Genomic DNA, 27974 nt, shown 5'->3' with positions numbered 1-27974 from the left:
AACTACCTTTCCTTGCTATTTCTCGGTCTCCTTTTTACTGCCCGTCTTTGTCTTTTCCGTCTCTCTGTGCTGTCTGTCATCTGTATTTCTGTCTTCTCCCCCGTCATATGTTGTTCTTCTCTCCTTTCTCTGACCGGACCAAAAAAGGACGTCGCTGATACGAGTGCAGTTTGCTTAATATTACAGTCCCATCATGCACTTTGCCTCTCATCAGACACGCCAGCATTGTGTTGTTGCTGCTAGTTTACTACACCTCACTGCTTTTGTATTGCCCTGTTCTTTTTTTAAGTTGGATGCGTTGAACCTTGAGTAAGAGGTTTGTTTTTTTTTCTTTTTCTTCCCCCCACCATCTTTGTGGCTTTGCTTTGCTATTCTGTGCTGGGCAACGAAGGCTGCATCGATTGTCACAGTTCCCTCCTGGAGGCCATATTGAAAAGGTCAGCAGAGCTGGAACTCTCCATCTTTACAGAATGAATGGACAGAGGCAGAATATGATGGACAGAGGCAGAATATGATGGACATTATATATATATATAAATGGACACATGCAGAATATGATGGACAATGGACAACCAGAATATGATGGACATTTTATATATATATATATATATATATATATATATATATATATATATATATATATATATATATGGACAGTGGCGGAATATGATGGACATTATATATATATGTGTGTGTGTGTGTGTGTGTGTATACAGCCACACCAATTACACTCAATTTATCACGTTTGGTTTTGGTTAAGTGTAATTTGGCCGTGTTGTGCTTTTACATGCACATACACACTTGGAAATATTTCCACACTGACGTGCATAAGACTTCCAGAACAACAATAAATATCACATACCCACTTGTACACGTACCAACACGGCGCTTAATAATCGCCAGCACGTTATTGCGTGGACGTGTACGGGCGCCGTTTTTGCATTTGACGGTGTACCGGAGACGCGTCAGCTCTTGTATGACTCGCGAAGCATTTGCGTAAAGATTAGCTCATTAGTGAGTCGGGCCTTCGAGAGCCTTGTGGCCTCTGACACACCACCGCTATCTCCCACTGCATTCCCGTCCATTCGAACATACCTTTTATCAGGCTGAGCTGGCTGATTTGTGGCTCGTGGACCTCTAGTCAGGAGAGGAGAAGGGAAGGGAGGGGAGTCGGGGGGGGAGGGGGGGTTCTTTAGAGAGCGCCGAGTCCCATATCAGTCTTCCATAAGAACAGAGGGAAGGGGAAGAGGATCAGTTTTATCAGCTGCGGGGCTTTACCGAGTTAACCATGCCTCCCTCGCTGATTATCAGCACAAACGAATCAAGACCAAAATTTCAGTCAGCTTTCCTGCTGAGCAACGTGCTCACACAGGGACCCCTCCTCGTGGGCCCTTCAGTCCGCTATATGTGAGTGAGTGTGAGTGTGTGTCTGTGTGTGTGCTCATAGCTATGCGTTTGCTGTCTTTGGTTGATTGTAGGCTTAATGAAACACTAATGTGGAGCTCCTCGCTGCTGCCAAAAGTTCCCAAATGTCTTTAGCAGGGATGAGAGAATGCCTGCCTGCTCAAGCACGCACGCACGCACGCACGCACGCACGCACGCACACACACGCTTCTACACACTGCATGAACCCGCTCCTTTGCTTTAAGAGAAGGCTCAACACTAACTCCCACATGACCAATACTAACCTTTACCTTGTGAGTGTGTATGTGAGTGTGTTCCTGTGCACCACAGTTTTGCGTTGCCTCTCCTCTAACCTTTAGCTCTGACCACTAAGGAGGTGAAAGGCTTTTTTTTTTCTCCCTCTCTCTGACCCAGTTCCTCCACTGCTTGTTTCTCCAAGCATGCAACATTTCAGCTGCTATTAGTCAAATGATGTGCTGTCCGAGAGGGGAGTTCAGGGGCCTGGCAAAGTGTGTGTACATGTGGTGTGTGTTTGTGTGTGTCTGCTCACCTGTCTGGCGGTGTTCACCTCTGTGCACAGCTAAGATATTGTGTGTGTGGTTCAGGCACTAGATTGTGAGGCTGCATGGTGCTGTCGGTCCGTGTCAGTGTACCTGTAATGAAGGTGTGTTTTCATGTCTGTGCTCTTGTCTCTTTTGATCATATGAGTGTTTACGAGTGTCACTTTGAATGCAGCTTAACCCTTACCGTGCAGCGTGTGCTTTTTGTTGCGGTAGGATGGGCGTGTGTGCGCGGGTGTGTGTGTAACATAGGGCGAGGTATGGAGGTAAAAGGTCAGGAGATGCGATTTGCCGTAAGATGAGTCCGTCTGCATCTGTCATGTTGGGAGTGCTCTCAGTCTGTTCTAGTTTGAGACAGATGACTTGCTCTGCTCCCCAAGGTACCCCTGTTATTCTGCATCCTTTATCTCCTACTGATCCAACAGACGGCTCACACCGATTGCTTGTGTGTGTGTGTGTATTTTCTCCGCATGTGTGTATGCGTCTATGTTTTAATAGGTGTGGGTGTGCTTTCCTGTGTGCAAGAGACAGCTCACTGTGACTTTGCAGAGGTGTGTTTGTGTATAGGTACCGGTATGCAGAGTGCAAACTATACAATGGATATCGGGGGGGGGGGGTGTCAACTTTTTCTCCATAGTGTAAAGGTAAAGGGAAACCCGTACAGCTAGGGTGTGTGCTTCAGTGAACTGAAGTCGTACAATCCTTACAGTATCTTGACTGTTTAACACAATGTCTGCAATCTGTAGATGATGATGAATCAAATCCATTATACCAGCTCATTGGCCATGTACTACACAACTTTTTTAGTCTGGGGTCACCAACTAAGTATTCTAGAGCGAAACTGCCAGCAAGTCAGACCCCCCCCCCCCCCCACACACACACACACACACACAGACCAACAACAGTAGAGCATCATTTTCGATAAAACACAGATCTACACAACGCTGTACCAGAACTTTCTTTACTATCAGTAGACAACACTTTATTAAAAGTCCTAAATTACGGGCTTCCGGGTGGCGTGGCGGTCTATTCCATTGCCTACCAACACGGGGATCGCCGGTTCGAATCCCCGTGTTACCTCCGGCTTGGTCGGACGTCCCAACAGACACAATTGGCCATGTCTGCGGGTGGGAAGCCGGATGTGGGTATGTGTCCTAGTTGCTGCACTAGCGCCTCCTCTGGTCAGTTGGGGCACCCGTTCAGGGAGGAAGGGGGAACTGAGGGGGAAATAGCATGATTGTCCCGCGCGCCACGTCCCCCTGGCGAAACTTTTCACTGTCAGGTGAAATGAAGCGGCTGGCAACTCGACATGTATTGGAGGAGGCATATGGTAGTCTGCAGCCCTCCCCAGATCGGCAGAGGGGGTGGAGCAGCGACCGGGGTGGCTCAGAAGAGTGGGCTAATTGGCCAAGTACAATTGGGGAGAAAAAGGTGGGGAAAAAAATCAACAACAAAAAAAAAGTCCCAAGTTATTAGTTGAGAACAGTACGGAATGATTGTTGTGTAGCCCATCAGTTTCTGAAAGTACTATTTGCCTAAATATCTGGTATGTTGGCATATATCATTAAGTGCTGTCTCCTTTGCTACTCACCTCTTTGCCATGAGGTCCTGCCTGCTCACTGTCCTCTTGACCTCCTTCTGCCTGCCGGCGGTCATTCTGACCTCCCTCTGCTTCCTTGATACACCAGCACATAAATGTAAACCTCTCCAGCACCCACACTATCCTGCTCAGTATTAAGCCTGCATGACAACCACAGAAAATACAGGCTGCATTATCATCTCTAAATCCTAATTACAAGTTTCAACTTACTCTTCTTTTTTTTTGCCAAAAAAGAGTGCCAGATATTTCCTCTCCTCTTGCCCACGTTGACTCTGAATGAAATCTAATCCGAGCTCAATAAAGTAGTCATACATTTGCACTAATACAATTAGTCAGCCTTCAGCACAAATGAATTTTAATATTTTTCAATTACCCAACCAGGTAAAACTCCTGCATTCCTGAGTGAAAACAAATTGGGTGCCTATTGTTGAAGATCATATCAAAAAGGCAAAAGACTTAATCACCACAACTACACAAAAGTATTAAAATGTAATATCCATCCATCCAGCCATTATCCGAACTGCTTATCCTGCTCTCAGGGTCGCGGGGATGCTCGAGCCTATTCCAGCGGTCATTGGGCGGCAGGCGGGGAGACATAATAAACTCTATATTGATGTCAAAACATATCTCTACAACGACTAATCCTCCATTGTCTCACTGCTCATGACTGAGCACCAGTGTTAGCTGACATCAGATAATACATGGCATTTTATATTGGTTATGAAATGCCAAGCCATAGACACAGCTAGCTAGCTATTTAGCCAACACTGGAAATGAAAGGGCACACTGTCAGCTAGCTAATTTAAGGTAAGGAAAACACTAGCTTTAGCTAGTTAAAATGTAACTTAAGGCAAACGTTAGAAAATAGCTGACATTAGCATTCATCCGTAGACAGTCTAGTTCAGAAACTCTGAAGGTCAGATAGTAAAATGTATTAAACTAGATAGATAGCTAGCTACTTACATTAATCTACAGCATCTCCATTAGCTTGCGCGATGCATGCGAGCCTAGACTTTAATAAGGATGCAAGCCACTGCAATGATGGGAGTAATGAGGCAGGCAGATGAGACATTCAGCTAACGTCAAAGTTAAGAAATGGGGCGGAGGGGCGCGTCCGGGTAGCATAGCAGTCTATTACGTTGCCTACCAACACGGGGATTGCTGGTTTGAATCCCCATGTTACGTCCGGCTTGGTTGGGCGTCCGTCCCTACAGACACATGGCTGTGTCTGCGGGTGGGAAGCTGGATGTGGGTATGTGTCCTGGTCGCTGCACTAGTGCCTCCTTTGGTCGGTCAGGACGCTTGTTTGGGGGGGGGGGGATAATGTGATCCTCTCACATGCTACGTCCCCCTGGTGAAACTCCTCACTTTCAGGTGAAAAGAAGTGGCCCACATGTATTGGAGGAGGCATGTGGTAGTCTGCAACCCTCCCCGGAGCAGCAACCGGGACGGCTCAGAGAGTCGGGTGATTGGCCAAGTACAATTGAGGGGGGAGAAATGGTATGGTCAATTTTAGGGGTGTCTGAAATCGTATTACAAGATTCTTCCTGGAATGAATATGGGAAATATATTGTAATATTTACGATTACAGGTAATAAGGATATATAAATGTTTCGACCCCCCCCCCTGACCTGTTGTTTTTACCTTCTTTTTTTTTTTAGGGGGAGGGAGGTGTCCAATTCTCAATTAGAGGGTCAGACCCCCCCCCCCCGCGCAATTCGAACTTTGCTGGTATGTGCCAGGTTGCATGCAAAGGTGTGTGCACATTCAAGAGGTCATGTTATGCTTTCTGGGTTTCCCCCCCTTGCCTTTAGTGTGTTATACAGCCCGGAGGTGCATGTACAATGTCTGCTGAGTTACACAGCCCAAGGTCCACGCCAAAGAGCGTTATTCTCTGCGACAGAAAACACTGCCTGAAACGCCTTGTTCTGTAGTCCAGCGTTTTCTTCCGTTACTTACCTACGTCACTACGTAACACATTTTCATGATGCCCACATGGTGGCTAGTTTGGCCTGCCCTCAGACAAAGTTCGGTAGAGCAGACGAGAAACAGATTTTGGTGCAACACCAGGAAGAGTTTGGTTAGCACATATCTTAATGTTGAGAAGACAAAAACAAAACGAAACTGTCTACTTGAGTGGTATTATAGGCATTTAATGTACTCCAGCATACAAATAACTGACGATGCGGGAGGGATACTGTATCATTTGGCTACAGCGGAACAACATTTTACTAGCTAGGTGACCTTTATTTCCTGACAGCAGACATTTTCCACTTCAGTCAGCATTTTAGCGCATTTCCCACACGTACACTGATTAGCAGGGGCATATATAGAAAAAGGTTTATGTACGGCTTGTGATTGAGAGGCTAAATCCCCCGTTATGTCACACAATAAGCAGGTAATAAGCATAATATTTACCAGAGACGTCCTGCTGGATGTTTGTGCTATCCGCTGTCATATTCCGGATCGTATTTGGGCTCAAACATGTATGGATGAATTTGGAGAAGTTGCCATTTTCAATCAAGAATGAGAAATAGTTCAGTTTACTTACAGAACTTCCTAGACCGGTGTTTTATCAAACTGTTTCCCCGTCGAGTTCGGTTTCCCCTGAGGATGAGGCGATGCTAAAAGCACTAACTGCTTCCTCTCGTCAGGCAGTCCGCAAGTCGGCCAATCAGAAGAAGAAGTGGGCTTTTTTTGGGGGGGGGGCTTAAAGAGATAGCTAAAACGAGCTAAAACGGCTTGTTTCAGACAGAGGATGAACTGAGGGGCTGCATAAAGGGCCAGTATAAGATAATTAAGGATTTTTTTGAACTGTGAACGATGCAAAACAACTGTAGTGGAGCTTCAGAATAAAAATATAGAACTGGAATGAGCATGATATGGCCACTATAAGACAATAGTGTTCTGCACATACGTATGCCCACCATGTGCGTGCGTGTATGTGCGTGCGTGTGTGTGTGTGTGTGTGTGTGTGTGTGTGTGTGTGTGTGTGTGTGTGTGTCTAACACTAAGGCGTGGATATTTTCACAGCAAGCTGAGTTTGAAAATGGAGAATGGAAAGTGCAGTGGTGTAAAAGGTCTGCCCCGTCTGATTCACTGGAGAGGTGACACAGACAACCATAGCTAAATGATGCAGAGGCTGTGCGTGTCTGCAAGCAGTGGCTTTCTCACACACACACACACACACACACACACACACACACACACTGCGTAGACACTGCGAGCTGCTGACAGGTCCTCTGCAGAGGTTAAAAGCTGTCATAAGTAGCTTGAGGCTCTGCACCAGTGGTGCTGGCCATGGAAGTCCATAATACCTCAACGCTTTGGTTTAGTAGTCTGCTGGGACTGTCTGAACTGACCAAAAGGGAGCACACAGGCATGCAGGCATGGTGCACAGAGACAACACACATAGGAGCACACTCACCTACAAAGAGAGAGAGATGTACAGTCTCTCACATGCGTAAACTCACGTACAGAGAGAGACATTCATACACACGTATGTGTGCGCGCACACACACAGATAGACACAAATGACGAAAAATTAGAAGTGAAAGAAATGGAGACAAACAAGCGTGCAGACATGCACGCACACACACACGCACACACACACACACACACACACACACACACACACACACACACACACACACACACACGCACACTTCAACTTCAGAGAAATCACCTCCCACTTACTCTCCAGACCTAGCCTTCCTCCTCCTCCTCTTCCTTTCACCCCCTCACTTCATCACCTCCCTCCATATTGCTCCACAGGCATATGCAGATGCTCGCACATGCACATGCACGCGCACACAAACACACACATATTTCAAACATCACATCAGATCAAGTCTCACTCCTCCTCGGCTTGCGCTCTCCACCTCATCTTCTAAAAAAGAATCTCCCACTTCCTCCCCTGCCCTTCCTCACCCCACACTCCTCCTCTTTCCATCCCTCTCACCACCCCTCCTCTATCTCTCATCCCTCCTTAGCCCCCCCCTCCCCTCCACCCCCCTGTACTATCCCATAGTGCTCTCTGCTGGGAGAATTTAGCAGTACCCTGTAATTTTGGTGCTGGAGGAGCTCTTAAGTCCTCCCTGATCTTCTAGCAACACAAGCTGCCTGTATGTGGGTGTGGGTGTGTGCCTGTGCATTTGTCTGTCTGTGCATGTCTATCCATGTCTCTATTTGAGAGAAAGTGTGTGCACGTGTAGCGCCTCAGTGTGTCATTTCTTTTCCGTGCAAAAATGAGCATTATCTTTTTTCTTCACACTGTTGAGTGTAGTTCTCTCTGTGCAAGTTTGCTTGTGTGTGTGTGTGTGTGTGTGTGTGTGTGTGCATGTGTTTCCTGTTTGTGTGCGTACAATCATGCACGCACGTATGTGTGTGTCTGTGTGTGATCTAAAGGTAGCATAGGAACCCTGCCCTCGCACCCTCCCCTGTACCGCTGAGGCAGAGACCTGAGCCATGGTTCTGCAGAGGGGGCTTCTCGCCACTCAGAGACCTCAACAATACCGCTGCTCACAGTTTACCACGCACCTGCAGCACACGCTGGCTCCTGGCGGACGGCTATCACACGGCAGCACAACAGCGTCAAAAAAGATGTGGTGCAACTGAGTGCAAAGATAAAAAAAAAATGTTTAAATATCTGCACACACTACTCGAAATCACATTTATGCGAGCCAAAATTCAATTTATAGATCTCGATTTAGCATATAATAAGCACCATACTCATACAATTGAAAAAAGAATGACTATATTCTGTACTGCGCGTCATGTTATATTATCCAGAAGATTTGGGGAGGAACAACATAGTTGCAAAGGTTTGCTGAGCACAGATAATTCATCTGAGATGATATGAGAAGTCTGAATGAATTTTCCTTTGCGATGGTGAATGCCAGAACTGGAAAGAGGCTGTGTGGGAGAGAGGTTGGAGGTTGATTACAGATTTCCATTTCTATTTCTGGGACAAAGAAATGTAGGCTTGATGGGCTGGGACATCTATTTAGATCCATTTCATTCTGCCATAATCAGGCTTTAGCCATGCCCTAATACTAAGGATTAGAAAAGGTTCAAAGTGCAAACATCCAGATCCCTTGTATTATTCCAGTCTGCCAGCCTCACTTTGTATGTGTGTGTACATGTGCGTGTCAATTTGCATGCAGATTTGTATATGCACGTGCATACACGTATGCATGCCAGGGCTGCGTGTGTGTGTGGAGGGGGGGGGGTGGTTTATCTCTGGAATCAGGCCCATAAACCTAATCTAACCCTCTCTGTGTTCATTCACGGGTGAAATATTTTGTGCAAATGGGCTCTCTTTTCCATCTCCCTACTTCCACTCTACTCCGCTAATGTAAACAAAAAGCCAGATAGGGATATCAGAGGAATGAGAAATGCCCATTTCTGTGGCGACGCTCTATTTGATACAGACACATATACCTGACACGACGGAGTTTAGCTCTCTATTTTGTCTCAGATGGATGAAACAATGCTGGGTGCTAGTGTTGGGTTTTTTTTTTTTTTTTGTGTGTTTTGTCACCTGATGTATTTTTTCGGGGTAATGCAGGCATTATTACCCGGTGGTTGCCGCAGCTATTTAATGCCTGCTCAGAGTGGAAGTCTAAATGCAGAGGGGAACTGGCAGGGAAGGAGGCGGTGTGTGAGAGGTAGCCAATGAATGTCACCTCTCATCCACTCACTCATTAAACAACCTGCTCTCTGTCTGTCACACGGGCTATATCCATCCCCTCATTCAGCGCTGCGGGCGAATGGGCGCACGCGCCTCCCTGCGCGCACGTATGTGTTAACGGGCACACGTGTGCTCACAAACGCATGCATGCAGAGTCCTGGTGCTGTACGAAAGCGAGCCCCCGTACCCGGGCTGGACAGGAATAATAAGCAGCAGATGATTCATGATGGAGATGGGGGAGAAATGTATTCAGCAGGACCACCTGAGTGACCTCATTTAGTAGACCTGAGAATAAATATAGACCACTGCTTCTCTCCCTCCGCTGAGCCCGCCTCGCCTTGGCCAGTCAGCACCGCATCTCTCACACATCTCCCACTCCTCTCCTCTCCGCTCCCCCGGAGCACATAGGGAGGAGGTTGTCCACACCACCCCCAAAGACATGATAGTTGTGTGTGTGTGTGTGTGTGTGTGTGTGTGTGTGCTGATGTGGAATGTTAGCAGTAGCGGTGTGTGTATGCGTGCAGTATTGGAACAGGAGCTTTTGTTCCAGGCCAACTCTTCCCCAGTAAGGCTTTCTCTTGGCTGATACATTTCTGCTGTAGATTATTTCCCAACATCAACATTTGGCACCTGGTTCCTCTTATGACTTCAGCAGCTGTAGATCTTTTGTTCTCCCACCAGTCACTCCACGGCCAATGATCCACACCCTCAAAGGGGCCTAAATCATCCAAAAAAAACAGCTTAGGAACCGACTGTTTTCTATTTTATTTAAAGCAACTGACTGTTTTTTGTTTTTTTTCATACAACATTCCTTCATGCAATGACCAATTCTTACAGCGTTCTGGGGCACCGGTGATGTTGAACTAGTTCGTTCCACTAAATCATTATAAGTGTGGGGAGTTCTCTTTGTTCCCTGTCTTGCTGCTGCTTTATCCCCTTGTGTTTTTATCTCCGCCGAGACACACAGGAAGACCCAATTCCCCCGTTTCCCCTTTCCAAAACACGACATGACCGACGGCTTTTTAATATCTGGAAATCCAGATTTGGATTAACGTCAGTATGGAGGGATAAGGGAGAGAGGAGGGGGGGGTTAGTGAGAGCGATAAAGAGGTTGAGTGAAAGAGGGGAGTTGAAAAGCGAGAGAGTTGTAGACAGGATTCGGATTAAACGAGCTGGCCCAGTGTCGCTGTTGCGGGATTGACAAAAAAAAAAAGGGTGCGGATCCTGTTTTTTGGAGTGAACTTGGGCACGCCACAGTTAATCATACGTCTATGGGTCAAGGGTCAGGATGAAGCTCGTAAGACCGGGGACACTTTATAAAACACAGCACCACACGCTGCCCTGTGGTCGACAGTGTGTTCCTTCTCGGCGTCACATCTTTTAATGCAATCAACAGTTGTTCCTCTATACGGTTCCCATCTTGAATAGCACTTAAAAAAAACGAGAATTCACATGGAATACCACGCGTAAGGAAATGTGGTTGGAATTGGACGCGGTCAATCGGACCCCTGAATTGCCAGTGGTATAGTAAGCCCTGAAATATTTGACGTTTTAAACGGTTTTTGAGTACAAACGGCATACAAAGTGATCATCCCGCCATAAATTTCCCTCTGCCTCACTTGCTCACCTAAACTGGAGCCTTGCAGGAGTTACTTATCATCATGCCACATCAGTAATGTCGGGGCTTGTTCAGTCAGCCTGAAGGAATAGTTAATTTAGACGACAGAAGTAAGTTAACAGTGAGAAGATTTGCTCTCCCGGAGTGGATATAAAATTCAGAGCATGACGCTCGCTCTTAGTCAGATTATTCAAGCGCCTTTGAGCTGGATCCTCAAAGAGCTCATTTTTGTATAACCTTGCCCTGGAAATGTAAAAAAAAAAAAAAAAAAAAACCGAAAGGAAGGGAGAAATTGGGCGGAAAAAAATGGCAAGATGAAGTTAGCAGCGATGGCCGCCGCATCTGGGCGGTTGCGGCTGCGGGTCAGCTGGCCAGTTTACCTCGGCGCGTTTGGGCGGTCGGTGTAAAAGAGAAACTCGTCTTTAATGGTCGTCGCATTCATTTGTCCCCCGGTCACGCGCATGAAAGTATTGAACCGCATCCCTCCTCCTGAGCCGCGCGGGCGCCTCGTCGGGCCCTCGTGTCTTGTCATGTCGGTGTCTTGTTTCGGTGCTTGTGTTGAGTCAGGCGGGTGGCAGTCTACAAATAACACACACGAACTTCTTATGCACAATTATCATCATTACTGTTTCCCCAAAATATGGCAATATCCGAGCCAGCCTAGCATAATATTATGGCGTAAATTTCAACACACTCACCATTGTGATTTGATGTAATCGTAGCATATAAATAACAGTTTATTTAATTAGCCTTTATTTGACAGAGGTACAAAGTAAAGATGATATCTCCAGGGACAAAAACAGATTACATTCATTTGTCTTTGGAATACTGAGGCATTAAAAGCCACAAATGGGTGAGCAGGGAGGCGTAATGGTGTGAATAACAGTCCCACACTTACGAAGGCCCAAGTGTGAGCCTGTCGAAAAAAGCATTACTCGCTCTGGGTGGCGTGGCGGTCTATTCCGTTGCCTACCAACACGGGGCTCGCTGGTTCAAATCCCCATGTTACCTCCGGCTTGGTCGGGCATCCCTACAGATGCAACTGGCCATGTCTGCAGGTGGGAAGCCGGATGTGGGTATGTGTCCTGGTCACTGCACTAGCGCCTCCTCTGATCGATTGGGGCACCTGTTCAGGCGAACTGGGGGGAATAGCATGATCCTCCCACGTGCTACGTCCCCCCCCCCCCCCCGGCGAAACTCCTCACTGCCAAGTGAAAAGAAGTGCCTAGCGACTCCCCCGTGTCACTCACACGTCACACTGCATCACATCACACATGTCCACACGGAGACATGGAGGAGACGTGGTAGTCTGTAGCCCTCCCCGGATTGGCAGAGAGGACGGAGCAGTGACAGGGATGGCTCGGAAGAGTGGGGTAATTGGCCGAGTACAATTGGGGAGGAAAAAAAACCCCTAAAAAACATTACTCGTACAAGTGTCAATAACCGAGACATCCGGTGCCTACCTGCTCATCCGCCAAAAGTTGCTCCGGATAAAAGGCTTCGGCATAAACACCGGAAAAGTGGGAATTTCAAGAAGAGGTTCCAGGCACTCTTTCAAAATATCTTCTCTTTTAAACACATTTTAACAGCGGCGTTTTCTAGAACATCATTTTATTTATAGACTGGAAACGCAAGAATGTCGACACCTGCCAGCAACACGTGGAAGAAAGAACCGAGCTGCTATACGGCATGCATTCCCCCACCCCCTCCACCTCCACCCATCAAACACACATATTCCCACACACACATACTCCAGCACCCACCCTCTCACCGCACCTCCACCGCCCTGCCTCCCAGCTTAGTCTGTCTCTCTTTGTGTCATCATTAGATAAGCACCCTCTCCAAGCCTATCTCATCATCATAAGGGTGCCATCTGAAGCAATCACCCCAGGAGATGGTCATTGAGTTAAGAAGGGAGGGTGGGGGGGCAGATAGCGGAGATAAAAACTAAATGAAGTGAGCGAGACAAGGAGCGACCGAGATGGATAATGGAAGGAAGAGAAACAAAAGCATTTCGGAGGAAGGGAGTGAGTTAAAACAGCAGACTAAGCAGAGATGGAGATCATTTGGGGAATTCCGAAATTAGAGCTGCCGTGGTGTCCACCCACACACACTTACACTCATGGGCACATACATTTGCGTGCATTTGTGCAGACACACACACACACACACACACACACACACACACACACACACACACACTGGCATGTCCTTTGCTTTGTGCTCAGTTACTCGGTGTTAAGGTCACAGTCACACATCTTTTCCGCTAGGTCATTATCTGCAACCCTAAAATAGACAACCAGTTGTGTCACAGTGGCTGTGAGGTGAATCTGACAGTGAATAAACAACCCCCGCCTTGACTTCTTGCTTGAGTTAGAGCAGAACACACATACGTGTGCACACAAGTGCACTCGCCAAATGCACACAAAGCACAAAACACACACACCCACGTAAAGCACACACAGGTACACTTAACACGCACGCGTGCGCCAAAGCACAAACACGACTACACACATGCAAATGCGCACCCGGACGACGCATGCGCACATGCGGTGACATTAAGGGGGGCATTTAGCTCTCAGCACTACCAGCGAGTAATGACACATGTGGCTCGGGGAGAATAAGCTGCTCCTAGACTTGGCAAGCAGCTGGAACTCTCCCTGGCATGTCTCAATGCTGAAGTATGCACAGACAGAAAACACACACACACAGACACACACAGGTCTAGCCATGTTCTCCTCTTTTCCACCGCACCGCCCGCCTCCCCCAGCAGGCTCTAATGTTGTTCCATTCATTTGACTTCACTTTACTGTGTTAATGAGAGATGCCGTCGAGAGGCGCGGGCGCTTGATTGAGGGTTGAGAACACCTAATCACTGGAACAGCTAATCAGGGCTTGTCGTAAATATTGATTAGTCCTGTGCATTATGGACGTGCTCATTAACCAGTGTGTCATCCTCTCCTCTTTTTCTCCTGCCTTTCTTCAAACCCTCACTCTTGCTCCACCATCCCTGCCTTCCCCCTGTCCCCCTCTTTTTTTTTTCTTCCTCCGTTCCTCTCCTTCTCCTTTTGCCCCCCTCCAGCCACCTCCAACGGTACAGTGGAGGGCCTGGAGAACCGAGAGGGAGGCGTGTGCAAGAGCCGAGCCATGAAAGTCATAATGAAAGTCGGACAAGGTAAGCTAGATTTCACCCTGCATGTAGAACACATTACACCCTGCTGCCTTTAAGCGATGCTTGACTTTGGTATATCATTACCCCCATTCACGTCCCTACCCCCCTGCTCGGCCACCAGCATTCAGGCATTTTTCTATTCCCCCATTGACAATTCCAGCTCTAGGAAAAAAAAAAAACCTCCTGGAAAACGGGATCCAACTGCATTGATTTGAACAATCTACTCTGGTTGACGCATGTCAACCACAGTAGGAATACATAATTGGGGTGGGAATACATAATTGCTTCCAACCTTAAATTCATATTTTTGTATCCACAATGAATAATTATAACAAAACTAGGGCTGGGTGATATGGACAAAATCAAATATCACGATATTTTGTACCCAATACCTGGATTTCGATATTTTGACAGTATTTTAGAGATACTGTGGGTGCCCCCACAAATTGTTTACATAAAGACATTTTTGATAAGCACTCATTAGTAATGTGGATAGGATTCCAAACAGGTAGAGACACTCAATATAACAGCTAGAACAGTCTTAATGAGTTCAGAAAATTGCATCTCTTTACTGTGATGCAGCCTTTAAAACCAGGAGAAGACAGCACTTATGTCATATCGCGATATTACAATATCCAAAATCCAAGATGATATCTAGTCTTATATCACGATATCGATGTAATATCGATATGTTGCCCAGCCCTAAACAATATTGGCAGGTCGGCAGTGTAGACGTGGAAGCTTCACTCAGGTTGCCAGTGAAAATGACCAATGCCTTTAACCAATGACATTATACAATTTCTTATCTAGGGTCTTATGATTATCACTTTTATTCTCATTATTAATATAATTACGTAGTGGTAAGAGTAGTAGTAGCAATACTTGCATTTATTATGATGACTTAAAAACTCTAGTAAATAGTAAATTTTACTCAAGACAACTCAGTAGAGATAGTTTAGTTTCACAACTTGGGGAGGTTTTTTTCCCATTGCCACACATCTCTCATTTAGGATAAATACTTTATAAAGTATAGGTTTTAGCCTCGCAAATAAAAGTGTAAAGAAAATCAAACGAAAAACATGTTAGACATCTTTGTTGTACGTCCTGATCTCGTGAACCTCTAATCTGATTCAGTTCTTATAATCAGTCAGTATGACTGTTGTGTGTTTAAGCTGAAATTGGTATGTAAGTGCAGGGGGGGTGTGTGTGTGTGAGGCATCTTAAACATCACGGGAGTAAACAAAATGATCTTTGTTTAGATATCCTTGGACACAACATTTGGTTTGTATCATACACTTCACTTTTAGACATTGTTTTATTCCATACGAGAACATCCATATCCTGAATTTGACAGGGTAGAGTACACAGATGTGTGACACTCTAAACAATTCCCCATACTCAATGTGGATGTTTTGACCGAAACAGACACTAACCACCATCTGAGAGGAACATCTGCCCGCCACGACGGCCATAACGGTCTAGTTCCCACTTTAAAACTAGATCTCACGCGTCAAAGAAGAAGAAGGGGGGGGGGGAGAAAACCAATCTGCTGAGAAATCTACAATACGAGTGTGTTTGTGTGTGCTGATGAAGTTGGTGTGTCGAAATTTGAATGTTGGCCAATGGGATGACGGCAAGTGTATGCTGGCAGGCAGAGCAAGAATAGAAGCTAACAAGCTGCCGATGCCAGCGGAGGTCCGGCTCAAAACGGATCCAGAGTACACGGGAGATTCCCCAAAATGGATCCAGCAGATACAGTACGCCGAAGAGTCTTCAAAGCCATATAAGAACAAATCTGAACAGGCCGTGTAGGTCTGCTTATGTAGGTCAGTTTATTAGAGGGTTACAATGCCATCACCAAATCACAACACGGTCCCAGTAATACGGATGGCCCGGGCTTTCTCACAAAATAAATAACAGTAATTATCAGTATCAGTAAATAGGGCATCCGGGTGGCGTGGCGGTCTATTCCGTTGCCTACCAACATGGGGATCGCCAGTTCAAATCCCCGTGTTATCCCCGGCTTGGTCTGGCGTCCCTCCATACACAATTCGCCGTGTCTGCGGGTGGGAAGCCGGATGTCGGTATATGCCCTGGTCGCTGCACTAGCGCCTCCTCTGGTCATCGGGGCGCCTGTTTGGTGGGGGAAATAGCGTGATCCACCCATGCGGTACACCCCCCTGGCAAAACTCCTCACTGTCAGGTGAAAAGAAGCAGCTGGCGACTCCACGTGTATCGGAGGAGGCATGTGGTAGTCTGCAGCCCTCCCCGGGTCGGCAGAGGGGGGTGAGCAGCGACCGGGACGGCTCAGAAGAGCGGGGTAATTGGCCAGATACAACTGGGGAGAAAAAAAAGGGGGGGGGGGGTCCACACCAAAACAAAAAAAAAATCAATAAATAAACAACTCGGTCTAATCGAAGCTGAAAGGAAACTGTCTGGTAAATTCTTGAGTCTTTTCCCATCGCCGTCGGCCATTCCTTGTCTTCGCTGGAGCCCGCGCTCGTTTCTCGCACCCGTCCACAGCTAGCTGTCAGTCAGAATCAGCATGCCCCACAAATCCTTTTAGAAAACGTGCTGTTGGCTAGCTGCCTCCACCTTTGAAGCCGTTTCCATGCGTGGTTGCTTGTACATCCGGTGTTTCCGTCACAGCGGGCATTTGATGAGAGCTTTGTCGAGTTCCACGTCCACCAGAGGACGTTGCTTATTGTTTATTCATTGTTTATTTTAAAATGTTGACGGGCACTAGCATCGAAAAGGGGCTGATACGATTACATTTAAACCGTCCCCTTTGCCACATGGGGCACTGATCCATGTTATTCATAATTTCATAAACACTATCCCAGAAGCATTACTGTAATTTTTCTCTCCTTTTGTTTTTTTGGAGTTGGGGGGAGGGCAATGTCCTCAGTTGCCCATCCTCCACGGCATTCACCCAAGATGCTAGCGTGTCTAAGTCACACTTCCCCAGGCTGTTGCAGTACATTGCCGTGTCAACCCCTATTCTTCCCATAAGGCCGTGCGTTGATGTGGGCTTTGCAATAGCTAAATAATTTGGTTTATCATCCCAGCGTGCGGTACAGTCATACTGCACTCGTTGTGTTTTTAATCTTCTGTTCGTGTCCCGGGCCCGCCGTATCGCTAAAACGCACTTCCAGACACGATCATGTTGCATCATCCTACATTGTTATACAGCTGTAGACCCTGTTAGGTAAGCATCTAATTGTAATTTAAATCTCGCCTGTTGTTTCCTCACACAAGACGTGTAGGAAAGCGAAAGAGAGTGGAGGGAGAGATGGCGAAAACACATTTTTATACATCCCGTGCTGCTCAGCGCTCCCTGTCTGCACCAACACATCATGTCACCGTGCTCATTACAGACGTGTTGACTCACTGCCTAACACGCATGTCCTGTCTTTTTTTGTCTCTCTCTCTCCCTCTCTATCTCTCTCCATCCCCCTCTTTCTGTCTCTCCCTCTTTAGCTCTCTCTTTGTCCACCCCCCCTTCTCTCTCTCTGTCCATCCCTCCTCTCTTTCTCTCTCTTTCGCTCTCTCTCTCTCTGTCCATCCCCCTCTCTCTGTCCATCCCCCCTCTCTTTCTCGCTCTCTCTCTGTCTGCCTTTCTGACTATTGCTCCTCTCTCTCTCCGTCCATCCCCCTCTCTTTCTTGCTCTCTCTCTCTGTCTGCCTTTCTGACTATTGCTCATCTCTCTCTGTCTCTGTCTCTCTTTGTCTGCCTTTCTGACTATTGCTACTCTCTCTCTCTCTCGCTCTCTCTCCTTCTGGCGGGCTGGCAGTTCTGAGGTAGTCGCTGTCTGCATAGCTAAGGGAAATGTCAGCAGTACATGCAGGAAAATGGGTCAGAACATTAGAACGCTTTCTGCACATGCTCAGTCTTTGACACAGCGTTAGGGCTAGGCATGCCGTGAATTAGATCACTGTGTCCTCCCGTGTCTTCTGCCACGCACAAATGTTCCCAATTCTCGCTCCTGCCTCTACCCATTTATTATTGATGGAGCACAACAGCTCACGGCTAGGCTGACCACTGCTGCAGCCGCCATGGAGCACTGCAGTAGGATGGACAGTGAGCGGACAGCAGAATGGGGATCCAATTGAAACATATGTGGTTGTGTTAGGGTTGAGGTATAAAGTGGCAGGCACCACCCATGGGTTTGTCTCTCAGTCGCCACAGCACACAGCGGTTGACTGGACACCGAAAGGACGGAAAGGGAATCAAGTCGTTGAGTGTGTTATATTGGGTTTGGGAATAAACCGGCAGGCACCACCCATCAATTTCTGTCTCTTAATCGCTCTCTCTGCTCCCTCCATTTGTTCTTCTCCATTTCTCCATTCTCTCTCTGTCTCTCTCTCTATCTCTGTCTCTGCCTCTCGCTCTGTCTCTGTCACAACTGCTGAAGTCCCCTAACCCCAGTCATTTCCCTGCATGAGTCAAACCAGGGTGGAACTGAACTGATATACTGTCAGGGCCTTTTAAATCACACGCGCGCACACACACACACACGCAGACAATGCAGCACAAACACTTGCCATAAGGGACACAAACGTTAATTGCCGTCCACACCCTTCCGTCTTTGCTCACGCACCGACGTGTACTCTCCCTCGAGCAGCCCTTGGGGCCGCTGTAGATAAGACCAGATAGAATGGAGGCATCTGATAGCGTACCGCAGAGTCATCCGACTGGCTTTCGCTAATAGTCTACAGCCGCCCCTGTCTGCTGGCCCTGCCCTCGTAAAGTTGGGCCCCGGACCCACCGGTGTTTACCGCACAAAGGCTTCAAAGTGCACGCGCTGAAATCACAACAGACAGGCTGATAAACTGTTCCCTTTGTGAACAGTATTCCCATGAGGGCTGGCATAACCCCTCCTCTTCACTCCACTCCACTCCCGTGTCTCTCCTTCTCTCCCCCCCTGTCCTCTTCTCCCCTCTTCACAAGTGTGCCTCTCTCAGGCAGAGTCAAAGCCGGGGCAATAAATAAGGCATATTATGGCCTTTTAACGTGATGAATAATGTAAAACAATAAAAAGTTAATATATAACTACTTTAACTATATATATTGTGTGAGCGCGCGCGTGTGTGTGTGTGTGTGTGTGGGTGTACGTGTGTGCGCCCACATGTGTAAAGTGTGTCCTGAGCTCTTGCTCTCATGAATGTGTCAGCGCTGGAAATGCCTGTCTGAGTGTTTGCTGAAGGAGTTACTGATATAGATGTGGGCTTGTTTTTTATGACAGGACAAGGGGTACGGGCGTGTTTCACAGACGTTTGCTAGCTCGTCCTTCCTCTTTGTGCTTTCTTCTCTTGCCTCCGAGGCGCATTCAAAACGCTGGGCTTGCAAGCCTTCAAATCTGTGTGTCAGAGATGCACGGGGTCAATGGTAGCCTTAACATAACCCACGCAGCCTGCCGAGACTAAGTGTCAGTGTCTCTGTGTACCCTCAGACCCCAACACGGTCGTTCCGGACCCCGTGGTGCCGGAGGCTCCGGAGGACAACGCCATACCGGAACCTACCCCCGGTTCACCCGACCAGGGCCGGATTGGACCCGTAATTCCTGGGAACACTGGTGAGCAGAACCAAATGCCCCCCGCAGCATGCTGGTAAACTGTGGGGTCTCGACCTGTGACACGAGACCATGCTCCCCGTTATCATGCGACATGCTTTTCTGATTCGGTTTTCTGGATCATTTAATCAACAAAAAAAATTTTTTTTACTGATATTTCAGTAAAAGTACAAATATTTGGGTTTTTTTTCTTCTGGTGAAATAATGAATATTCGCAGCCTCTGGGCTTTTTCTAATTATTAATCAAGTTTAACCTAGAAAGTGGAAATGGAAAAACGTGGATTGGTCTGGTATTCATTATGTTTAGGTGTTCTTGCACTGCTCACTTTTGGCTAGCCACGTTATTTAGAAAGATCAACTAGCCAAACCAGGTGAAGAGCTGCCATTTAAAGTACAAAATGTATACCAGAGCAATCAACAGAGCGCCATTGAAAACAAAATAGAAGCACATAGAAGAAATGGAGCTCGGTGTGAAAGTGGCTCTGTCTATTCATATGGTGTACAACACACAAGGACACTCAGAGACTGACCTCTTCCTTAATAGTCCATCTTTTCAGTGATTAGAATTGCAGATAAATGAAAGAGTAAAAGGCTTGATAATTGAAAAAGTCATTTGGGGGCACCATGGGGCATTGGGGATTTTGCATTTCCTGCCTCCTCCAGCACCAGCCACAGTGAAGTATGTGCTCCTTTCAACAAGGGGGCCATGCAAATTTGCATTTTTTTTTAACATTACTTGCTAAACTTACTTTTTGACTTGAGAGCTCTGTATGCCACAAAATCCCTGCTTCGTGCTGACTGTTCTGCCTGTCCCAGAGCGATGAGCCCTCTTGGGTTAATAATTAACTTATTTGACATGAGTTGGTCTATTAAAAGAGTTTCTAATGTCACTTACCGAGTATCCTGACTTTTACCTGTCCTGCATTGGTAGATGGGTGATTATGTCAAGTAAGGAATCGGGGGATGGAATTAAGGACGTGTCACTGTCGTTTGACAGCTGGTATTTCAGGCATGAGATTTTTTTTTTGACAACCCTCTCTAGTGCTCTGCCCTGAATGTCTGGGGGAGGGAAAAAAACAACCTGCGGCTCAGATTTCACTGATAAGGCTGGAATCATCAGCTTTCAGTGATGTCATTACTCACGATAAGGCACAGTATCCCTTTCTAACAAATGGTTAAGTGTAGAGTGGTCGGCCGAGTGGGGAGACACAGTCATTAGTGGAGATGGCAGTCTCAGGAGGTATGAGGCTGTGTGTGTGTGTGTGTGTGTGGGGGGGGGGGGGGGGTCATGGACAGTAAAAAAGCAGAGAGAGAGTGTGGGGGGGACTTGCTGCTCTTTGGCAGCAGCTGCATGCATACATGGAAAACAGATTTGGTTCTGCTCGGATTTCAGTTTGTGGAAGAGCCAGTCCCCCCTCTCTCTCATCCAGTGAACGTCCCACCACCACCACCAGTACCCCCCCCCACACACACACACACACACTTACTTTCCGCCTCCCACCCCCTGAACCCCTAGACAAAAGGATAAAGCAAAATCAGATGTTCAGATATGCCCCCTCTTCCTCAGTCCTCCCCTATTTCCGTATCTTCTTTGGCCTTTGCGTTGTATGAATTTGACTTCAAGATGTTATACAACTTTCCTTTTTGACTTGGCTCGGTTGTATCGGAGCAGGGATCTGAGCTGCGCTGAGTGGCGACTATAGATTTCATTAGGACGCCATTTTGATTAAGCTAATTAGATTACATTACATCAATGGGCCCGTCAGTCATGCAGGGCAAACAAAACAGGGGTGTGATCACAGTTGATTTAGGCATTAAACTGCAACTTGTTGAGATGACAGGGCTGAAATATTTGAAGTTATCATTCTTCTAGTTGTTCAGTAATTGTTGGCTGTGCTAAATCTCTTACTGCTATTTTTTTCCTCTCTCTTATTCTCTCTGTCCAGACCACATCAATCAGGACCAGTCTGGTTCCAGCGGAGGTTCTGATGGGTTCCTTAACTCCAAGGTGGCTGTGTTTTGTGCCATTGGGGCCGGCTGCATTATCTTCCTCATCCTCATCCTCCTCCTCGTTATCCTTCTCATCAAGATGCGCAAGCGTGCCAGGAAAAATGCCCACTCGCAACCCCGCCCTTCCGCACTGTCACTCAGCACGCTGTCCAATCCCAAGTTGCCTGGGGGCACAGCGGGCACGGAGCCGAGTGACATCATCATTCCGCTGCGGACAGAGAACAACTACTGCCCTCACTATGAGAAGGTGAGCGGGGACTACGGCCACCCCGTCTACATCGTCCAGGAGATGCCCCCCCAGAGCCCTGCCAACATCTACTACAAAGTCTGACACGCTCAAAACTTCCAGTCCAACTGAGTCAGGAGAGGAGAGGAGCGCTTGATTTATGGATCTTTGGGGAGAATGTTTTCCTTTGCATTTTGGGGACTTGGTGGTTCTTCAAGCCCCTTTTTTTTCTACCACCTGCTGCACAAATCTGGAGAGAACAGGCACTGACCAGTAACTCGCGGGGTTGCGAACTGACTTGAGAGAGAGAGGCTTATTCCGTTTGATTGGATTGTCTGACACCCCCCCTCCCACCCCTACCCCAAGCTCCGGCTGGAGGAGTGAGCCAACAGATGGAACTCTAGTTTCCTGGTTTGCAGTCCCTCCCAAAGAGCAGGATATAGATTTGTTTAGTCCCCTAAAATGCAGTCTGTGTTATACCCAATTAAACACATCGTCCCCACGCACTAGCCAGGAATGGGCAGCCCGAGAGCCCAAACTCCACTCAGCCTGGTGTTTGCATATGTGTGTGTGTTGGTGCGTGTGTGTGTGTGTGTGCGTGCGTGCGTGCGTGCGTGTGTGTTAGTCAGGGCTCCATGCTGGGCCGGGAAACTCTCCAGATAGCTCAGGTATCAGACACGATGTGTGTGTTAATGTGTGTGTTCCTCTCCCTTCACACCTCTGATGTTTGCCTTACTTAAACTATTTTTGATGGAGGAATTTCCTCAACCCTGGTTCAGTTCACAAAGCAGTTGTATTTTGTTAGATTTTACTACAAGTGCACAATGTATAGAGTTCATTAATGATCACTCCATCCTCTTGCCACCCATCTCATCTTCTCGCTCATTTTGCCACGAGAGCACCCTCGCCTGGACTATTGATGTCGACGTGTGTATGTGTGTGAGACTGTGTGTCCACGCGTGCATTTGTCTGGGTGTTTTTTAGAACATGTCACTTTTTCGCTGGTCCGATACAATTTTAACCATTACCCTGGTATTTATGACCTACCAGTGTGTAGTCGAGGACATGTCCTCAGTGTGCACGTCTGTATGAAAGTGTGTGTAGGAGTGCATGAGTGTGTGGGCATGTTTAGGCCAGTCCCGTATTTGGGCAGACTTTAACAGCTTAGGGGGAAGAACACTGAGTTACTGTATTGTAGGCTGCAATAATAAGACAGACAGATGGATGCGCTGAAAGACAGACATGCCTGAGATTTACCCCTAACACAACTCTCCCGGTACTCCACTTGGCACCGACTGAAGGTTTTTATTGTGTCTGATTAGCTTAGGGGAGATGGTTTTAAAGACAGCAGGCACGTCAAGATTCGTTTGTTCCGTCTTCTGGTGGCGGTGGGCGCTACAATGCAGGCATCAAACAGCCACAGAAACCGTTTGGCGCCTGCTGCCTGAGCTAGGTGGGCGTAGGTTGGATGGTTTACACTGATTGGATGGCCTACATAGGTAGGATGCCCTATATAAGTTGGATGCGCAGCCGTGGCTGAACGTTGAGCTACGGGATTGTCAGATGCCAGTTGGCTGCCATCTGTAGATGACTCAGTGGAGCGCGCAGTCGGTGGCAGTGCCAACGTGTGACCAATCTAGGTGCCATCTCCTTGCCCACTCTCAAGCTGGGGAAGGAGGCTTTTCGGAGAAAGGCAGAGCATGTTCCTGTGACTTGGCTCTATCCTGAGAGGGAGATGAAGAGCTGTGGGGAGTCGGGGGAGGGAGGGAGGGGGGGGGCTGGAAGTAGTTTAGCATTCATTTTTCCATCCTCTTGCTAGTTGTGCCGTGAATAAAAATGCTGTGCAGAATATTCCACAGTCAAGGTGTTCAGCCTGCGAGGACACTGCGGCTCAGCTATCGCACAGCCCAGGGCAGCGGCATCGAGACAGGATTTGCTGCAGCTGGATGTGCATGCTTGTGTACGTGGAAGCACATGCATTTTGCGGGTGTCGGAATGGGCGCGCTGAACGAGTGTGCACGCGCAGGATGTAACGAGGGGGTGGGGGGGTGGTTGCTCCGTGCATATTTGTGCTTATATGTGCAATTTTCTGTGTGTGAATGCCTCTGTGGTTAAGCAACTGAACAGACTTGTTTGAGGACTGAAAGTAGGTGCACTGAAAAGTGTGGCTGCCAAAATACCAAGCAATGCAGTCTCAGTTAATGATGTGTGAGCAGAGAGAGCGGGGCAGATAAGGACAGCTATTCCTCAACACACAAGACACTAGGCGTGTTTGTGTGTGTGTGCGCGCACATACACACTAACCCACGATCTAAGACTGACAGGTCCAGGTTTATCTCTAGTCAGACGGTCAGGGTGTCGGTTAATGTTTATTCACCTACAGAGAGACCTATCATCCGTGGCCACATACTGTTCCCATCCACAGAGAGACACTGGCGAGCTGAAGGGCAGACTCCCGAGACTCAAAGAAGACTCAAGTGGCTGCTGCAAGTCGTTAACCTGGGAGTTTACAACCGAGACGGTTGCCCTGCTCTTTCCTGCGGTCTTGTGTTTTTAACTCGGCATGCACAACGCGGTGATCAGTGGCCGTCTGTGAAACGCATCTGGAAGTCAAATATTTTTGTTTCGGATTGGTGCGCGAGCGCCCATCTACACCAGCCAAGGGAGTCATTACCAATCACCACAAACCATATCTCATATTCATTCATTGTAGTGTATCACGTAATGTTATTCAAATTTGGCAAAAAAAACAAACAAAAAGAAGGTTAAAAAAGAGATATTAGAGAAATGTAAATAAACGGATAGAGTCCAATTTAAGATGTAATTTCACCTGAACACTGCTCTTATGGAAAAATTTAAGATTAGATTTTTGTAATGGAGGTCGTTTGTAAATAGCTGTCTTTTTAAAGTGTGTTTTGTATGAACCCTTGCATTTTTTTTTTTGGTCTCCGTTTTGCAATTTGTTTTTATTTTATTTTCATTTAAAATCAAACTGAGTATTGCAATCGACATGTGAGCTGTCTTTCCGCAGCGTCCAGTATTGTAAACCATCTTTGTTACCACGTGTACAAAATTGATTTCAGAGTTGCTTTTTTTTTATTACGTCATCGGTGTTCGGCAGGATTTTAAGTGTCGCTCGCGAAACTCGGCGCGAGAGCGAAGCCTCGTCGCCGAGCGCGTGGCTTTGAACCGGATAGGTCTTTGAAACGCCGCGCGGCAAGGCCCCGCCCCCCCCCCCCCTCTTCCCCCTGCCGCAGACGGCACCTAGCTCTGCTCACCGAGACCCTGTTATTCCGCTGCCTCCGACTTCCCTACACCTTCCGCTCCATTACAAGATGTAACAAAAGCATTTGGCCCAGAAAGATTAATCTCTCCTCAGTTTCAAAAAGTCTATCGGGCTAGGCGGAAAGGGGGGGAGGGGAGGGGGGGGAGGCAAAAAGAGAGGGAGCAGCAGATGATTGTGACCGGTACCGTGCCGGCCAATAAATCATCCGGTTTACACCGCTCATTATCTCCCAGGCGGTCCTTTGTTTTAGAGTCGCTCTCTCCTTCACTTTCTCTCTCCCTCCCCCTCTTTTTCCCCTCCTCCTCCGTCGTCCCTCCTTTCCTAGTTTAGCGTAAGGATGCTGGTTGCTGGTGGCGAGGGCGTCACTGTGTAGGCTGATTTCTGCTATTGTTCAAAGGCTACAGTATTATTTTTCAATGTGCATGTGTAAAGCAAAACCTGTTGAATTTGTTTCCCTGTGTTTGAATCATAACTGTCAGTTTTATCTTATCATAATTTTGTTCTTTTTTGTTTTTTGTTTTGCCATTCACTTCTCGCCGCTTCTCAGCGTAACCTATTGGCACCAGCTACAATGGAAATGATGTTCCACCAGTTTGGAAACTACCGCATATTGATAAATAAAATTTTTCCCATGGAAGCTGTTCTCGTGTGAGATTCCTTGATTCCGCCCCGTCCGCCGAGCCTCCTCCCTACGACGCATTTCACATCTCACTGACCGCCTTGGCTCACGTCGGTGGCACAAACCAAGCGCCCTCGCCGACGGCGCCGCCCTCCCAGCGCCCTGCACACCCTCACCTCAGGGGTCAGTGCTGCACAGATGGGTCTGTTCTGATACATTAGTCAGATTGAAATCACAAGCGGCCCTCATAAATTCATATTCGGAAGGGACGGACACGCCTTTTTGCATAGTAACTAACACCCATATCAACTCTCTGTGCCCCAGTGTCCCCTGAAATTACATTTCTTCATACATGATTAAATCTGATTGGTTGCACTCGGCATTTCCATTGAGCTTGTCTGAAATTACTGTCTGCGTTTACCCACATGAGGAGCGAACGCCAAGTGTTGGCTGAAAGCAGAGATGGCATGAAATGTTATTAAAGTGATTGGGCATTTTCACTGACATATACGTCAGTGTTTATGCGTACGGTTTGCGTGTGGCTGCTGATCGGGACCGGGGGAGAGGAAGGATGGAGACATGGCAAATGAAACGAGTGATGGCAGGAGAGAGTAAAGTCGGGGCAAGGACAGAGACCGACTGCGCCTGTGGCTTCGCTGGCTCATTTTCTCTCTCCTCGCTCACTCACTCTCTTCTCCCCCTCTCACTCTCCTCACTCACTGTCCTCTCACTCACTTGCTCTCTTCTCTCGTTCACTCACTCACTCTCCCCTCTGACTCACTCTCTCTCCCCTCTCTCACTCTCTCACTCACTCTCTTCCCTCTCTCACTCACTTGCTCTCTTCTCTCGCTCACTCACTCACTCACTCTCCCCTCTGACTCACTCTCTCTCCCCTCTCTCTCTCACTCATCTCTTACTCACGTTCTTCTCTCATTCACTCTCTCCTCACTCACTCACTCACTCCCCCCTCTGACTCACTCTCTCTCCCCTCTCTCTCACTCACTCATCTCTTGCTCACTTTCTTCTCTCATTCACTCTCTCCTCTCTCACTCACTCGCTCTCCCCTCTCACTCACTCACTCTCCCTCTCCCTCACTCACTCATCTCTCACTCACTCTTTCTTCTCTCTTCTCACTCACTCGCTCTCCCCTCTCACTTTCTTCTCTCATTCACTCACTCTCTTCTATCTCACTCACTCACTCTCTTCCCCTCTCTCACTCACTCTCTCTCGCTCTCATTCTCACTCACTCACTATTTCTTTCTCTGCCCCAGGGCAGGTACGTTCATCTGTTTCCTGGCTCGGTCCCGAGACGCCCCCATAGATCCACGTTACTGTGGGTTTATTAAAACCTTCCCCCCACAGAGCTACTGTGTGTGTGTGTGTGTGTGTGTGTGTGTGTGTGTGTGTGTGTGCATGTCTGCATTTGCCACAGGGGTCTTCCTGTTGTTCTACAGCAGACAGCCAGCATCCCCAACTAAGAAAACATCGCTGATGTGGTCTAAGTAGCATTCCTCATCTGGCTGATAGATTTATGCGACATGCATCACATACCATTAAATTAGATACGAAACCCTTATATTCTGGCAGGAGTCCAATATGCTAAAAAAAACAAAAACACTAAATAAAGCTTTTCCTTAGTCTGACACAAAAATTTCAGCCACTGCTGCACTTTTCTTTTTTGGTAAACGCTGCAGCTTCATTAAGAATGCTTAAGGAACCATGCAGGTGTAATTAGGATTTTTCCCCATTCCTAATGTTCATCTGTCTCTTTTCATTAGCCGACACCGTGCGTCATTTGGGTTCCTTTACATGTCGGTATTTTCAGCATTAGTGTGTGCAGACTGCGGCTCCCAGACTCCTTCCTGCGCCGAGTCCAAGTGCAGCTAACACCATCCTACTTGAGATTTCCGCTAATGTGTACACATCAATTTTGATACGAGGGCTCCGAGAAGGCCAGGGATGGAAAAATAAAGCTGTAGGTGGGAGAGTAAAGCGAGACCCATTCACAGGAAATGAGGCGGCGGGGCGGGGGAGGGGGGGAGACTCAAAAGCTACGGCAAGCTCCTTTAACAGTGTAAGTTGGCACTGTATGTTAGTTTCCCCTCACGTTATATCGCACGTCCCCGGTCCCGCACAAAATCTGCTGCGTGTGCAGACACACTACCCTTGATGTGTTGAAGCAAGCGGGCCGGATCTCTGCAACTCAGCTGTGAC

At 47.5% G+C, this 27974-nt stretch overlaps 1 protein-coding gene across 1 annotated transcript in view; it reads left to right on the top strand.

Annotated features, from left to right (window-relative positions):
• Positions 1–23883, top strand: part of efnb1 (ephrin-B1) — a 64765-nt gene extending 40882 nt beyond the window's left edge. The window contains exons 3-5 of the mRNA XM_056287549.1: positions 13957–14049; positions 19500–19622; positions 21566–23883. Coding sequence (XP_056143524.1) covers positions 13957–14049; positions 19500–19622; positions 21566–21960 — 611 coding nt within the window. The 3' untranslated portion in view covers positions 21961–23883. The remainder of the gene's footprint in view (positions 1–13956; positions 14050–19499; positions 19623–21565) is intronic.
• The last annotated feature ends 4091 nt before the right edge of the window (positions 23884–27974 follow it).

The sequence above is a fragment of the Lampris incognitus genome, chromosome 1 (genome assembly GCF_029633865.1).
Source record: "Lampris incognitus isolate fLamInc1 chromosome 1, fLamInc1.hap2, whole genome shotgun sequence".
Classification (NCBI taxonomy): Eukaryota; Metazoa; Chordata; class Actinopteri; order Lampriformes; family Lampridae; genus Lampris; species Lampris incognitus.
Note: the sequence above shows the minus strand (reverse complement) of the source record. Positions and strands in the feature narration are given on the sequence as shown.